At 42.2% G+C, this 14,099-nt stretch overlaps 1 protein-coding gene across 1 annotated transcript in view; it reads right to left on the minus strand.

The window, feature by feature from the left end:
* Nucleotides 1–14,099, minus strand: part of LOC144818745 (uncharacterized) — a 220,113-nt gene that overhangs the window by 125,965 nt on the left and 80,049 nt on the right. The window contains exon 4 of the mRNA XM_078676449.1: nucleotides 12,676–12,786. Within this exon, the coding sequence (XP_078532575.1) occupies nucleotides 12,676–12,786 (111 nt within the window). The remainder of the gene's footprint in view (nucleotides 1–12,675; nucleotides 12,787–14,099) is intronic.

A 14,099-nucleotide genomic window follows, 5' to 3' on the forward strand; every position in this document is an offset into this window, starting at 1 on the left:
AAAAATGGCATCATTTACAGCAGCTAGCATTTCTTGAATTCTTGGTAATGGATATGTATCAACTACAATGTTTTTATTAAGTGACCTAAGGTCCACACATAACCTCAGAACTTGATTTTTTTTTTTAGAGCAATGACAACTTCAGAAACCCACTCAGAGCTGTCAGTGGATTCAATGATACCCTCAGAACACAAATAGTCTAAATGTGATTTTAGTTTATCCCTTACACCGAAAGGAACCATGCGCACTTTATGTTGTATGGGTACAGCTCCTTTTTTTAGTTTTATTTTGTGTGTGTAACCTTTTACTTGACCAACCACATTCAAAAAAACATTTTTGTACTTCTTAAGAATTATATCCAAAGAAGGTTTCTCTAAAGAGATATCATTGATGGAGATAGCTCTCAGCTGGATTGGACGATCAGACCCTGGACATAAATTAACCCCCAACTTACCTAAATCATACCATCCAACAATGATTTTACCATAAATAGCTACATAAATCTTAGTGAATATCTTGCGACTTTCAAATTCTAAAGTATCTTCAAAGAAGCCTAACATCTTAATATCAAAATTGCCAAAAGCTTTGGGATTAATATCAGAAACAGTGACTTTGACATCCACCCAATTTTCTTTAAAGAAAACATCAGACAAAATGGTCACAGGTGACCCTGAATCGGCCATGGCCTCAAAAGCCACGTTGCCAACCAAAAAAGTTCCCAAAGGAGCCTTAAAAGGAAAAGTAAGATTATTGATAGAATCATTGAATAAATCATCATAAAGAGTAAGAAGTAACTTTTGCATATCCTGCTCGACATTTGAAATATTAGTCACACTAGTACTAGAACTTCTCTTAGGTGCTTTGCATACAGACGAAAAATGTCCAATTTTACCACATTTAGTACATTTCTTTTTTAGAGCAGGGCAATTTGGAGAGTTTGCCAAGTGTAATTTGGATCCACACCTGTAACAACTCAGTTTGTAATCTCTAGTTGTTTTGACATTACCCTTATTATAAGGCTGAACAGTGCAAACAGAAGAAGAATTAGTGCTTTTCATTTCTTCAGCAGAAATAATTTTTGAAGATTCAATAGATCTTTCAATGCCTTTGGCTAAATCTTTGACTTCAGCTAATGTAGAATTATGACACGCAAGAAGTCTTTCTTGTGTTTGTTTTGACTCACAATTAAATAAAAATTGATCTCTAATGGAAAGATCAACATTCGATCCAAATTCACAGTTTGTAGCTAAAACCCTCAAAGCTGTCACATATTCTTCAACAGTTTCATCAGATAGCTGTTTCCTCTTATGAAACGCATGTCTCTCAATCATTACATTAGGTTCATCTTCAAATTGTTTTTCAAGCCTTGCTTCTGCCTCCTTAAATACATTCCAACCATCTCCTTCGTCACCTGGGTACAAGGTTTTTGAAAATCTCAAAGGCTGCTGGGCCAAGATACCTAAGGAGAATGGTTTTCTTTCTTTCAGCTGAAAATGTTGTACCATCAATGGCCAGTTTTCAAAAGTTTCAAACCACTTCTTCCATCGCAATTTGGGTTTTCTTGGTTTTTGCAAAATTATTGTGGGTTGGTTACAAATTTTAGAAGAAGCCATATCAAATTTGGAAAGAGAAAATGTAAATAAATGAATACAATAAAATAATAAAAGAGTAAAAATAACGGTAGAGACATGTACTTGGCAAGTAGAAAAGTGTAAATATCACTGTTGTAGAGATCTTATATAAATATGCACTTGAAAAGTAGAATAGTGTGCATATCATTGTTGTATAATTCCTATATGAATATGCACTTTAAAATAGAAAAGTGTGCATATCACTGTTGTAGAAATCCATACAGAGAAGGTATGCACAATTAAAAATAAAATGTACATGGGGGGGGTTGCGGGGAGTTGGGGAGGGCCGGGGGTTGTGGGATTGGGTGGGCTTGGGAGTTTATTAATGTCGAGCTTACTTTCAATGCATATTTGAATACCTGCTTCTTATCTGATATCTTGTACCTGTGATGTTGGTGGTGACCTCCGATTGGTGGGGTGCCACCCCCTTCTTGCCTGCTTGCTCAATAAAATTGGTTTTGAAAAAAAAAAAAAAAATGTACAAAATTGTAGTAAAATCGATGTAATCTGTTGCAGCTAAATAATCTTCTCAATCATTTTTAAAAAAATCATTAGAAGTGTGTGAATCACTGAACCTGCAAAATTGCCAATAAGCTAAAAAAGAAACGAAGCTTGTAAAAATATGCAGTATTAAAACAGCTTGTAAATCAGCAGATGTTCCGTATAGTTTAACTCGGTGAAAGGCAGATCCAATATGGCCGCTACATTGCATGTGCGCGTCAAAACGTCCTCCAAATATGGCCGCTAATGACGTGTCGCAGTAGCTAGAGCGACAAAGACCAAGCGCTCGCTTAACAGCTGTAGTCAGGCAGACGTCACAAGGTCTCTCGCGTAAGGAGCTCAAAGCGCTTAGTCAACATCAAGCGCAAGCAGACTCACGAGCGAGAACAGCTCTCCGTACAAAAAAATTTAAATAACAGTACCTCAAATTTCTCAGGATCAAAGTACTGTTGCAGGAGAAACATGGATACACTGAAGATAATCACGCAGCAGTATCCAAGTACGGAATTAGACCTTCATCAACCAGCAGAAAAATATCAAAACTCGGCACAGTGGGTCGGCACAACTTCAAAGGAACCTCGTCGCCATTGTAAAGAAGCGAGGGAGTCGTAGATAAATAAAATACTTATTTATTTTAGTGCCAGAGATAGACCCACTGGTGCACAAGCTCAAGCGTCCTGTCAGGTCAGCTTCAACCGCTTCTCTGACATTCAAATCCAAGCTCATACCTCAGCAAGTTCCACATTACACCAAACAATTCTAAAATGATGAGACAATACTAAAATGACATCACACATTCTAACTCTATAATGAATAGTAAAGAAAGACATATTTACCACCTATTGCTGGGGCATTTGCAGATCATTAATGGAGTCTATATGTTTCTGCCTTGGAGTGTTCAAAAGAGAAGGTGGGTGATTTCTTGGTAAACATATCAATATCGCTTATTGATGATGTGGACAAGGTGGCTATAGACTTGCAGATAATAATTGAAGAAATAGAAGAAGCAATTAAAATGTTGGAGGCCAATGGCCTAATGGTCTCCCAATAGACGTATGAAAAAATTTAGCCGGCAGGTTATCATCCTAAAAAGGTGCAGGTACAATGTACCGACATATGAAGGTTCCAAGTCGAGAGAGCTCCACTCAATATTAAATAAAGTTATACACCAACCCGGCAAGCCGGCTGAGTCCTGTGCATCATATAGGCCAATATCGCTCTTAAATGCTGAGACTAAGAATCTTGCAGTGGTCTTGGCAAATAGACTGATGCGAGTGGTGGCCAACCTGGTACATCTAGACCAATCTGGATTTGTTCCAGGAAGGAGTACACAACTAAATTTATGAAGTCTGTACAGTTGTATGCCACACTCTGAAACATCAGTCGATGGTGGTGTCTCTTGATGTTTCAAATGCCTTTGACTACCTTGATTGGCCCTGTTTATTATAAGTAGTGGAAAGGATGTATTTTGGTTCTGAATACACAAAATGGGTGAAGATCCTCTATCAGGATCTCCTTGATAAGGGTGAATGGAGTATGTTCCCACTGTTTAGAGGTAATAAATGACAAGTGGTTCATGATTTGCATTTCCTGACTCTCCACATTTACTCCTCAAATCCATAACCAAGTATTGCAGCAAGGGTGCCCTGGGAACTACAAGCAAGAGAAATGGCTTGACCTTTATTTTATGTGCGGTTGAAAAAGCCATTAACTGGCCGCAGTTTGCATGGCCAGAATGACTACCAGTGATCAAATATTCAGGTACCTTGCAGCAATCCCTGACCACTTAGCAGGAACTACAGCAAGAAACCCAAAACAAAAAGACCCTCATGTTGCCCTAGGTACCGAAAGAGGAGTTTGGAAGTCTGCATGCAGATGGACTTGATGCCACAGAAGGATTTTAATGCCACTTGCATATTATGCACACTTTAGTTTGTCAATAGCAGGGGCCATTTAGATCAAGGCACAAATGCAAGAATACATACAAGGGTATTTTTCAGCCTGTTCCAATGCCTGGGTTTTGACAGCGCAGCTGTCAAACAAACATACTGCTTACAATACAGAGATGGATTTGAGGTGGTCACTTTCAACCATAGGATTTCACCGAACAAAATCTTTCAGCCATTGGTTTGAGACTTTTTTCAGGCTCAATCTAATGGAAGACTCATCTGACACCTACTGCCTGTTTGGATGTATCCTTCTACCTCTATCCGCATGCTTGCACTAAACTGTATGACGGCGTTCTGTAGAACTAGTGCTGATTCGGTCCATTACAATGGCTACCCCCTTGGCACCCATTTGCCTTGCTATATTTGTTTCCTCTTGCCCCTCTCTCCTTCCAGCATCCACTCTTTTCTCCCTTCACACACCACTTTCTTGTATCTCCCCATTAGCAGTCCCTTCTTTGCTTGTGCACTCCTCAATCATCTCAAACGCCAGCCACTCAAACCTCCCACCTGCCCATAATTTTCATTGGAGGACTTGTATCCTTTCGCTTCTCTTTCATGGGATTACTTTTTTCCTTCAAGCACTCCATAACAGTTCATTTGTCTTTTAGCTCTTTCTTTGTATACTGCTTCCTCCCATCAGGTACTGCTCCCTCCAGCACATTTATGTTGCTCCCTCCTCAGCGTAGACCGGCTTTCCGATTTTGGTCTCCCTCCATGCTCTGTTTTTTCTACCCCCTGCCCTCACATCAAGTTCCTCCCATGCTACCCCAGCCCACTTCCCATTGCACCCCGTCACTTCCCACTGGCTCTGCTATTGCTGCCCTCCCATCCTGAAGACATTTTCCTTCCACCATTTACTGCTGGGCTGCTCTTTTTTTCATAAAGCAGTTTTGGACAGTAAATTGCCAGTGCAGTCAGCCATCTTGGAATTCTACATAATATCATAAATAAAATAGCGCGCACTTCAGTCCTTAGATCCGCAAATGGTTACTCATTCATTCGCATAGATCATCACACACGCACACCGAGACTGAATGATGCCACCACCATCAGTGTCTTGACTTACTCCAGCAGGTGTGCAATCACATCATCATACTTTTTTTTGCTGATGCTGTGCAACACTGACAAATAGTATTGGAAAAGCCAGTAGTTCAAAAGGGTGCAAACTACTTACTTTTCCAATGCTGGTTTCATAAAGCGTACAAAAAGACTATGTCTTCAGTATGTGAGACATTTGCTCAAACTAGAACAAGTAGTTCGGCAAAATGCAGCTAGGCACAGAGCAAAGCACAGCCTCTGTTTCTAGCTTTCCTTGTTGATAGGACAGGTCTGGATCAAAGAGCAAAGTAGAGGAGGCGTTCCATGCTGGAAAAGGTAAGCACCTCGTAACTGGGATTCCAGTCTTCTACCAAGGATACCCAAAGTATCCCGGGAGACCCCCACAGACTATGCATAACAAAGGATGGGCACACTTCATGACCAACATATCAGTCCTTCTGTTTCATACAGTGGACAAACTGCAGCCTTAGACCGACATACCATAGCCGGCTCAGTACCTCCAAATTAAAAAGAACATTCGGAGACCACTGTAAAATCTTCAACCTCAACACGGTGCCTTGATTGTCCACGCAGTGAAAGACTTTAGAAAAGATATGGGGCACAAACGGCCTCCACGTTACATATTTATTTTTAGGTCAGGTAAACACAAAAATTGGATGATATACAATGATCGCAGACAAGGAGCCTCAAAACTTAAAGTTGACATCTGGAGAATTAGGTCACAGTAGGTTTAGAACACAATACAACATCAAACAAAGACATTTCAGAGCTCTTATCGTTGATGATGTAAAATTAAATGGTCAATAAAACACCGTAGCTTGTCATCCCACCGTGCACCACAGCTACCCTAGCTTTAAGAATATTATTGAGACACTGTGTCAAAATAATGGTGAAGGTTTGGGTATCTACGAACCAGAGACCAGTCACTGGAACTGTAAATAAATGCAATGATTGGCACCTCTAACCACCAGTTCAAGGTACTGTGGGAATACATCCCATGTATCCCATAAAGCAAAAGTTTACCTCAGCCCCAGATGACCCTCTCCTAAACTGTGCAACACCATTCCAGACAGGACAACAAATACGACAATCCACTGGCAAACCAAGCACACTTAATCAGATCCCTTGGAATTAAATCTTTATACCCTGCTGCTCTGCAAAAAACCTTTTACTGCCAAACCCCTGCATTCAAACTACCTATGCAAAACGTTCCAAGCTAAGCTCAAGGACACTTTCTTGAGGCAATATCATGACACCTGCTGAAGATTACACCAGCTTTGCGACATCCACCCTGCCCTACTACAAAGACCCTGTTCAACTCCAAATGCACATGAATGCTGATCATTTCTTGCACAACTGCCAGCCTGCCTTCATATCACGCTGCAGCACAAATACATTGTAGATTATGTTCTGTTGGATATGTACTATTGAAGAAGGAGTCCACATTCAGAAGACATATGCCTTTATGAAGTACTTCAACACTACAGATATAAAAGTAAAGAAAAGGGAAAACATAGAGGAAGGGAAATATGCAGCCAGGTATGCCCAGACGTGGGTCCTGGGCTCACTGTGCCACTGGAATCAAGCTATCCTGGCTGAAGAGTGGTGAAACCCCGAAACCGATCTTAGGATGTTGGTTTCCGGTCCAGGGTGGACCTGGCTTGGCAGTTCGGGATGGACTGTTCCCATGAGGCGCAGGGTCAAGACTGATTTGCATATGGCCAGGTCTAAACTGGGGTGGCATGATGAGCAAAAGAATGATGGATGTAACCCAGATCTCTTGACTGGGGGTGAATGTTTTGATTTGGTCTGCATTCCATCCATCAATTGTGTGTCATGGAATCAAGCTATCCTGGCTGAAGAGGGGTGAAACCCCAAAACCAGTCCTAGGATGCTTTTTTACTGTCCAGGGTGGACTTGGCTTGACAGTTCGGGCGGACTGTTTCCATGAGGCACAGGGTCAAGACTGATTTGCATATGACCAGGTGTAAACTGGGGTGGCATGGTGAGCAAAAGAATGATGGATTTAACCCAGATCTATTGACTGGGGGTGAGTGTTTTGATTTGTTCTGCATTCCGTCCATCAATTGTGTGTCTTTTGCAACAACAGAAGAAAGCATAAGTTCAGAGGTAAGCAGAGCTTTATTACTTATCACCAAATCCAACAGCGATGGCCACCAACTGCCACACCACAGAGTTCTTCCAGTTGGCAGGGTTCTCTGCCCACATTCTATAACTGACCGCATCATACATGAGGTTCTACGCCTCACTTCTCCCTCTCATATAAATTGTACAATGATACAAAATGAACGATATCCCAATGCCCACCCCTGAACACTCTAAAAACACCCCAAACAGATACATTACAAAAAAGATAAGTGATCGTATTTTCACCCTTGACAATAAAAATAATTGCATGGTAAACAAAAATAAAACATGAACCTACCACAAATCTTACACGACAAAATCCTTGAGATAAGCAGGTCTCCTGGTCTCCCTAACACTCCTGTTAGATGTTGGAGCACAACTGTAAGAATCCTGTAAGCCAAAATCCTCCACCCCACTTCCAACCTGCTGTGGTGTAGAGGATGTGGAGAAGGGAAGATCATGTGGCTGCCTAAGAACAGCATCCCTGCTCTTGTTCCATATGCGCCCATCATGTGTCTTGCAACTGGCAAGAGTGAATGGTTTGGATTGGAAGAAAGAGTTGTCGAAAAGGTTGGCTGTCTATCGTTTCTCCCTGCATGGCTCCAGAGGCAAATGCCCTTTTGAATTGTTCAAGGGAAGATCTCCTTCAACAAGCATGTTTCCTGGTTGAATGTTCTGGAACAAAGGCTGTGTTGACAATACAGAGAGAGATCTGAGGCAGAGAGAGAATACTGCTCAAAATAAAAGGAAGGAAAACTTTGACACTAGTAAGAGTGTGAGGAATGTGGATGTTGGTGTGGGTGATTTTGTGAAAGTTAGAGCACCTAAAGGGTGTTCAGATTGGTCTAAGTTTACAAGGAAGCTGCATGGGATCAAATGGAGCGGAGTGGGTCAGCGAAAAAGAATAAGTACGTTTACAAAATACAGTTTCTAGGAAGTAAAATTAAAACAAAACAAAATAAGTATTGGTGAGAAGTGAAAGTCAAATCATCAATGCTCAATTCAATACTTCAATTCGACAAATCAGTTTTGACAAAACAGTAACTGCTGGTTTATTTGAAGCAACTCCAATATTGTGCCATGCCACTTTAATTTTAGAAGCTAAAATAGAGCTGAAGGGCGAAAAGACGTTCCTCCCTGCTCCCTTCACCTGTAATCATACATCTGTGAAACTGGCAAAGCGATTAGGCGGAGAAACGGGCTCTAGCTTTCCTGAAAGTGGTGCATTGCAAACCAGCCTCCCGCCATGTCTGACGCATGCACAGGGCCCTCGGGAAAACCAATGGAGCTAGAGGTGAAAAGACGTTCCTCTGCGCTCTCTCGTTGGACGGCTAATGGAATAAGCAACCGGAGCTAGAGGGTGACACGACGTTCCTCTGAGCTCCGGCTAAGATGACAGTACGCAACTGATTTCAGCCGCCAAGGGCAACTGCGCAGCCATTTGGTTGATAGCATAGACCACACAGAGCTCAACGGCTACCCAGGCCAGAGCTTCGCTCCACAGCAAAACACTGGAAAGTCTCTATAGATCGGAGACCACCTCAACAGCGCTCACCTGGATCCGCACACCGAAGACAGTCAGTTCCAACAGCTCCACTTGGGTCAGCACTCAGTTTGAACAGCTCAATGTCACCACACCAAAAAAGACACACCAAAAAGATAGCGTAAAATTGGTGGGGCCTTTCTCGATTAATGATAAAAGGGTGTTCAGCCAATCAAATCCATTTGTTTCTGTGTCACATCAGAGTCGCGATGGCGTCGTGCTCATGTCGCGATGACGTCGGAGATCCACAAAATGTTTTAAAACCACCCTTAAAATGTCTTTCCTCAATAACTACACTACTTTTTTGTTTTGAATAAACCTCATACTTTGGACAAAATCTTTAAAGTGTGTAAGGATGTCTTTACTACAGCTAAAAATATGCTGGAGTCACGTCCCCACTCTGGCTCCAGGAATACGTGCTGACAAAGATCACGATTCCGCAAAATGAGTTAAGATGTGTTTTTTCTCAATAATTATACTACTTTTGTGACTTTATTAGTAAATCTCTTACTTTGAACAAAACCTAAAAAGTGTGTAACTATGACTTTACTACAGCCCAAAATATGCCAGAGTTACGTCCACATCGCGGTTCCGGAAATAAATGTAGGGACTGGTCGCAAAGGCATTGTGACTCCGCCAAATGTTTAAAAAAAAAACTCCATATTTATACTAATTTTATTACTTTATTAGCAGATCACTTACTTTAAACAAAACATTAAAACACTCTATATATCTCTTTCAATAAGGCTACAACAAAATCATGCAGGAATCACAACCCCTCCACGGATACAGTTGCGATCGGTCTGCAAGTCCACAAAATTAAAAATATATATTTATATATATTTAGTAAGTAACACATTATTGAAGAAACCTCAAACGCACTAATAAACCAGAGAATTTTTTTTTTAAACTAAACTTCACAGAGATGCTAAACTTAGAAAATACAATTATAAAGAAACCTTCGAAATTCACAGAAAATAACAAAGATTACAGGGATGGTATCGATTGGAAATAGATTTTTTTTTTAAACTTAGAAATTCACTGAAAAAAACATAGGATACAGGAACATTATAGTCAGGAAATAGAATTTAAAAAAACCTTAAAAATTCACTAAAAAAAAAAAAGGTTACGGGGACTTGATAGTTAGGTTCAGATTTCACACGTACAAAGCCATAGAAATTCAGCAGTTAGAGTTACCTGAGCTAACTATAACTTACGCCCCTGCAATGCACTGCTTATTACTTCATATATTAAATCACTCATGACATGGTGTGAGGGTGGGTGTACAGCGGGCCGGAAAAGCAAGCGAGGAGGCCGTATGTAGTGTGCTATAGTAGGGGTTTTATTGGCAATGTCACAGAGGTAGAACACAAGGAAAATAAGAGGAAGTCCGGGGCTGGATCCACTCCGGGTCGATGTTGCTGCTTTTGGTCTTCGGCGGGTCCAACGGAGGGTCCGGCGATGGGGAGGATCCACGGAGGGCAGGGAGCAAAAGAGAAACAAAAGGGACCGTTAGTCCTATCCTAGTTGTAGGATCACAGCTATCTCCACCGTCACCCGGGTGTGTGAGGAAGGATCGGAAAACGGAGTCAGTGAGGAAAGGAAGGGCCCGGGAGGAAGGGATACGGGGCTGGAGGAAGAAAAGGGTGCTTGGTCGGGAGGTGAAAAAAAAGGGGATTTCAATACAGTGCAGTGCTATACAATTATTTTACAGTGCAGGGGACGTGAATTTCTAAAGAGAAGGGGAATTTACAAGGACTATACAGGGGACTCCTAGTGAGTAGAATAACTGAGGTTAAGGGCACTCACGCGGTCCGCCGTAACTCTCCAGGTGAGTTACGGCCGCTCTACAGCCACCTCCTGTGGACTCCACCACTCTTCGGTCCACACGTCTGCTTCAGCCGACTGCTCTCCGTCACCTTCGTCTTCTCCTTCGCGTCCACCAGTCCGAGGTTTCTGCCACAAATCTCCGACGGCTTGCATTTCCGGGTTCTCCTTTTTATCCGGTGCTGTCGCTGCCAAAGGGGCGGGGTTTCCGGAGTCCGCGATATTTGAGGCGCTCTGGCCCGTTGTTCTGGTTGGTCCCTGTGGGGAAAAGAAGCGAGTGACTCTCTGGCGGTTTGCTGGCGTCTCAGGTCGAGTCCGTATGGTGGTAGAATGAGACCGGGGAGACAGGCCCGGGGGCGGTGAAGGAGGTAAGTTCGGAAAAGGGCGGAGTACTGGTTGGGTTTGTCGGGATGCCGTCTCACACATGGTCAGTGACATCACTGATGACATCATCAACAGAGTATCTCAGGCACTCACTCACACTCCTATACAACCTCTCATACAACCATTTACACTTCCGCACAAACACTCGCACACACATTCTCAGACCCATAGAAGTACTAACACAACCACTAACTCACCCATAGAGCCACTCACACACCTACTCACTAAAGCCTTTAGTTTGATACTCCATGTACCCCTAAAAGATTGTCACATAGTTCACTACAAAAACTGCTCTCACTTTGCAGTCAAAGAAATAAAAGTAAACACTAATCTGCACATTAAAAGAATAAGCAGACACTGCTTGACATCGGACCTTTGTCTTTGAAGCACAGAGAATGTGACAAGATAAATACAAAATGTAAAGTCATCTTTATTCATTGCTCTTTCACGACCCATCAGAAATCGACTGGTGACCCACTAGTGATCGCGACTCACAGTTTAAGAAACGCTGCCTTAGGTATTAGAAATAGGGATGGAACTTCCTAAAAGGGTGCAATAGATCTTACATTGACATAGCTCACTAGTGGCTTTTAATAGTGCCTTGGATAAAGAAAACCAACCATTTGACATCTTTCAAACTTCCTGATTTATATTACAATCCTCAATGATATGTGTTTTGCATGAAATGTAGCCTGGATCAGACATAACTGGGAAGAAATGTAATATTAGCAGTGATTCATAGTTCATGGACGTAGAGCCATCATCTTTTTATTTCTTCGGATTTAAATGGTAAAACTGAATGTCGGCCATATTTGATATTGGACCCACTGAGTGATCACCATAGACCAGCGAAATCGAATATCCTCCTGCTAGGATAATATTCAATGAAGGACAAAATCACAGCACATCTTTCAACCCTTCCAGCGATTACAATCAATAGCAATACTGCATAGAGGTTTGTTACAACGGGAAATCATGTTCCCAAAACCAGATTGCTATTCTTATAGCTGAGCACAAGCAGCCTGGCTCCCTGGCATAGGCAAAACAAATAATGGCGAGACACTGCAGAAGATACTGCTTTATAGAACAAAGTAAATTCCCAACCATGCGACTACCTGATGATAAGATGTACAATTTACCTGAGATGAAAATAACATCATAGTCTCAATACGAGAAATACAACTACATATGAGCAACGGCCACCCCCTTCAAATTTCACCAATGTCTATGCTTACCATTTAAAAGAATGTTCCTTCTCACCGTTGCGGAAACCTGATTTTATGTTCTCTTGTTATATTTTCCTCTCCCTTTTTTAATCACTGCCAACAACCACTTTAACAGACAATGGGCAAGATGCATCAAAGGGTTTTGCCCATTCTGTGTCTATGGGAAAATGTATTCATGCATATGGCCCAATATGTATTAACATTCGATACATTGAATATTTGCCTGATTGTTGTCACTTGGAACTTACAAAAACTGCATATTTGTGAAGTGCTCAGCAACCCCCTGTGTCTCGTTTGCGCTATATAAAAAACACTAACAAATAAATATCTGCAATGTGGTGTGAAGGAAACATGGAGCAGTCATTCAAGTCTAACACTGTAATAGTACCATCGGTCTTTAAACGTACCTGAGTGGGGGTCAAGGCCGCTTTCAACAACTTGTGCACCAAACTGATCAAGCAGTATTGCTCCTGTTTTTTCTTTTCTCGAAACCAACTCAGATGTGTGAAATGGCAAACCTTTGTAACAAGAGAAAAAAACTGTTATAAAGTACAGAAAGCCTTAATAAATTTAAAACATTGGAAATTAATATTATTAAAAAACATCATTCATCTCAACAAAAGACAATGTTTAGAACAATCTCAGTGGAATTGTGAATATTGACCATGTATGAAAGAATGAATGAATGAAAAAGATGCTTGCTAAAGCGCACTGTGGCCATGCGGCTTCCTGGCGCTGGGGGGGAGTCAGATACTACAGAGCTTCCAGGAAACTAAGCTGGGAAGGCCTGGGAAAAAAGAAAGGTTTTTAAGGCTTTACGGAAAGAGGAATAGATGGGAATGGACCGAATGGGCAACGGAAGGCTGTTCCAGAACTGGGGGGCCAAAACCGAAAAGCGGGTGCCACCAGTTCGAGATTTGCGGAAACGGGGTACTTGGAGGAGAAGAAGAGATGAGGAACGAAGGGTGCGAGTCGGGGTATAGGGAGTAACTAAAGAAACAATAAAGAGAGGAGCAGAGTGGGTGTAGGCTAGAAAGGCTAAACAGGCTAGTTTGAAAAAGGAGCAGAAATACACCGGGAGCCAGTGAAGGGACTTGAGGACAGGCGTAATGTGGGAGAATTTGGGGAGATGGAAAATGAGGCGAGCTGCTTGATTTTGAATTGCCTGTAGCCGTCGTGATTCAAGGCCCGGGATGCCAACATAAAGGCAATTCCCGTAATCAAGACGGGAGGTAATGAGAGCCATAATGATCGATTTAAGGGCAGTGGTAGAAAAGAAAAGGGAGATTTTTCGGATGAGACGAAGGGACAAGAAACAAGAGGAAACAACGGAGCTGACTTGGGCGTGCATGGAAAGGTCATTAGTAACCTTAATGCCCAGGGTGCGAACGGAGGGAGCAGGTGAGGGAGGGGGGCCGAAGGAAGGGGGCCTATGAGGGCCTATGAGAGGGGGACCAAGGATTAGAAGGACCACCCGTGAGGACAAGCTCCGTCTTGTCCGGATTCAATTTGAGATGATTCGTGATCATCCAATCCGAGATGAATATTAGGGTAGAACTGAGAAAAGAGGGAGAGTCAGGAGTGGACAGATCGAAGATGAGCTGAAGGTCATCCGCGTAATTATACACGGAGACCCCCAGCTCCAGAAGAGAAAGAATAAGAGGGTAGATATAAAGATTAAAGAGAAGAGGGGAAAGAGAGGAACCTTGAGGAACTCCACATACAAGAGGGCGGGGAGGAGCGGAGAAACCAGCAAGGTGGACTGCCTGGGTTCTGCCCTGGAGAAAGGATGATATCCAAGAGAGTGCAACACCTCTAATGCCGGCTGCGC

The sequence above is a fragment of the Lissotriton helveticus genome, chromosome 2_1, assembly GCF_964261635.1.
Source record: "Lissotriton helveticus chromosome 2_1, aLisHel1.1, whole genome shotgun sequence".
Classification (NCBI taxonomy): Eukaryota; Metazoa; Chordata; class Amphibia; order Caudata; family Salamandridae; genus Lissotriton; species Lissotriton helveticus.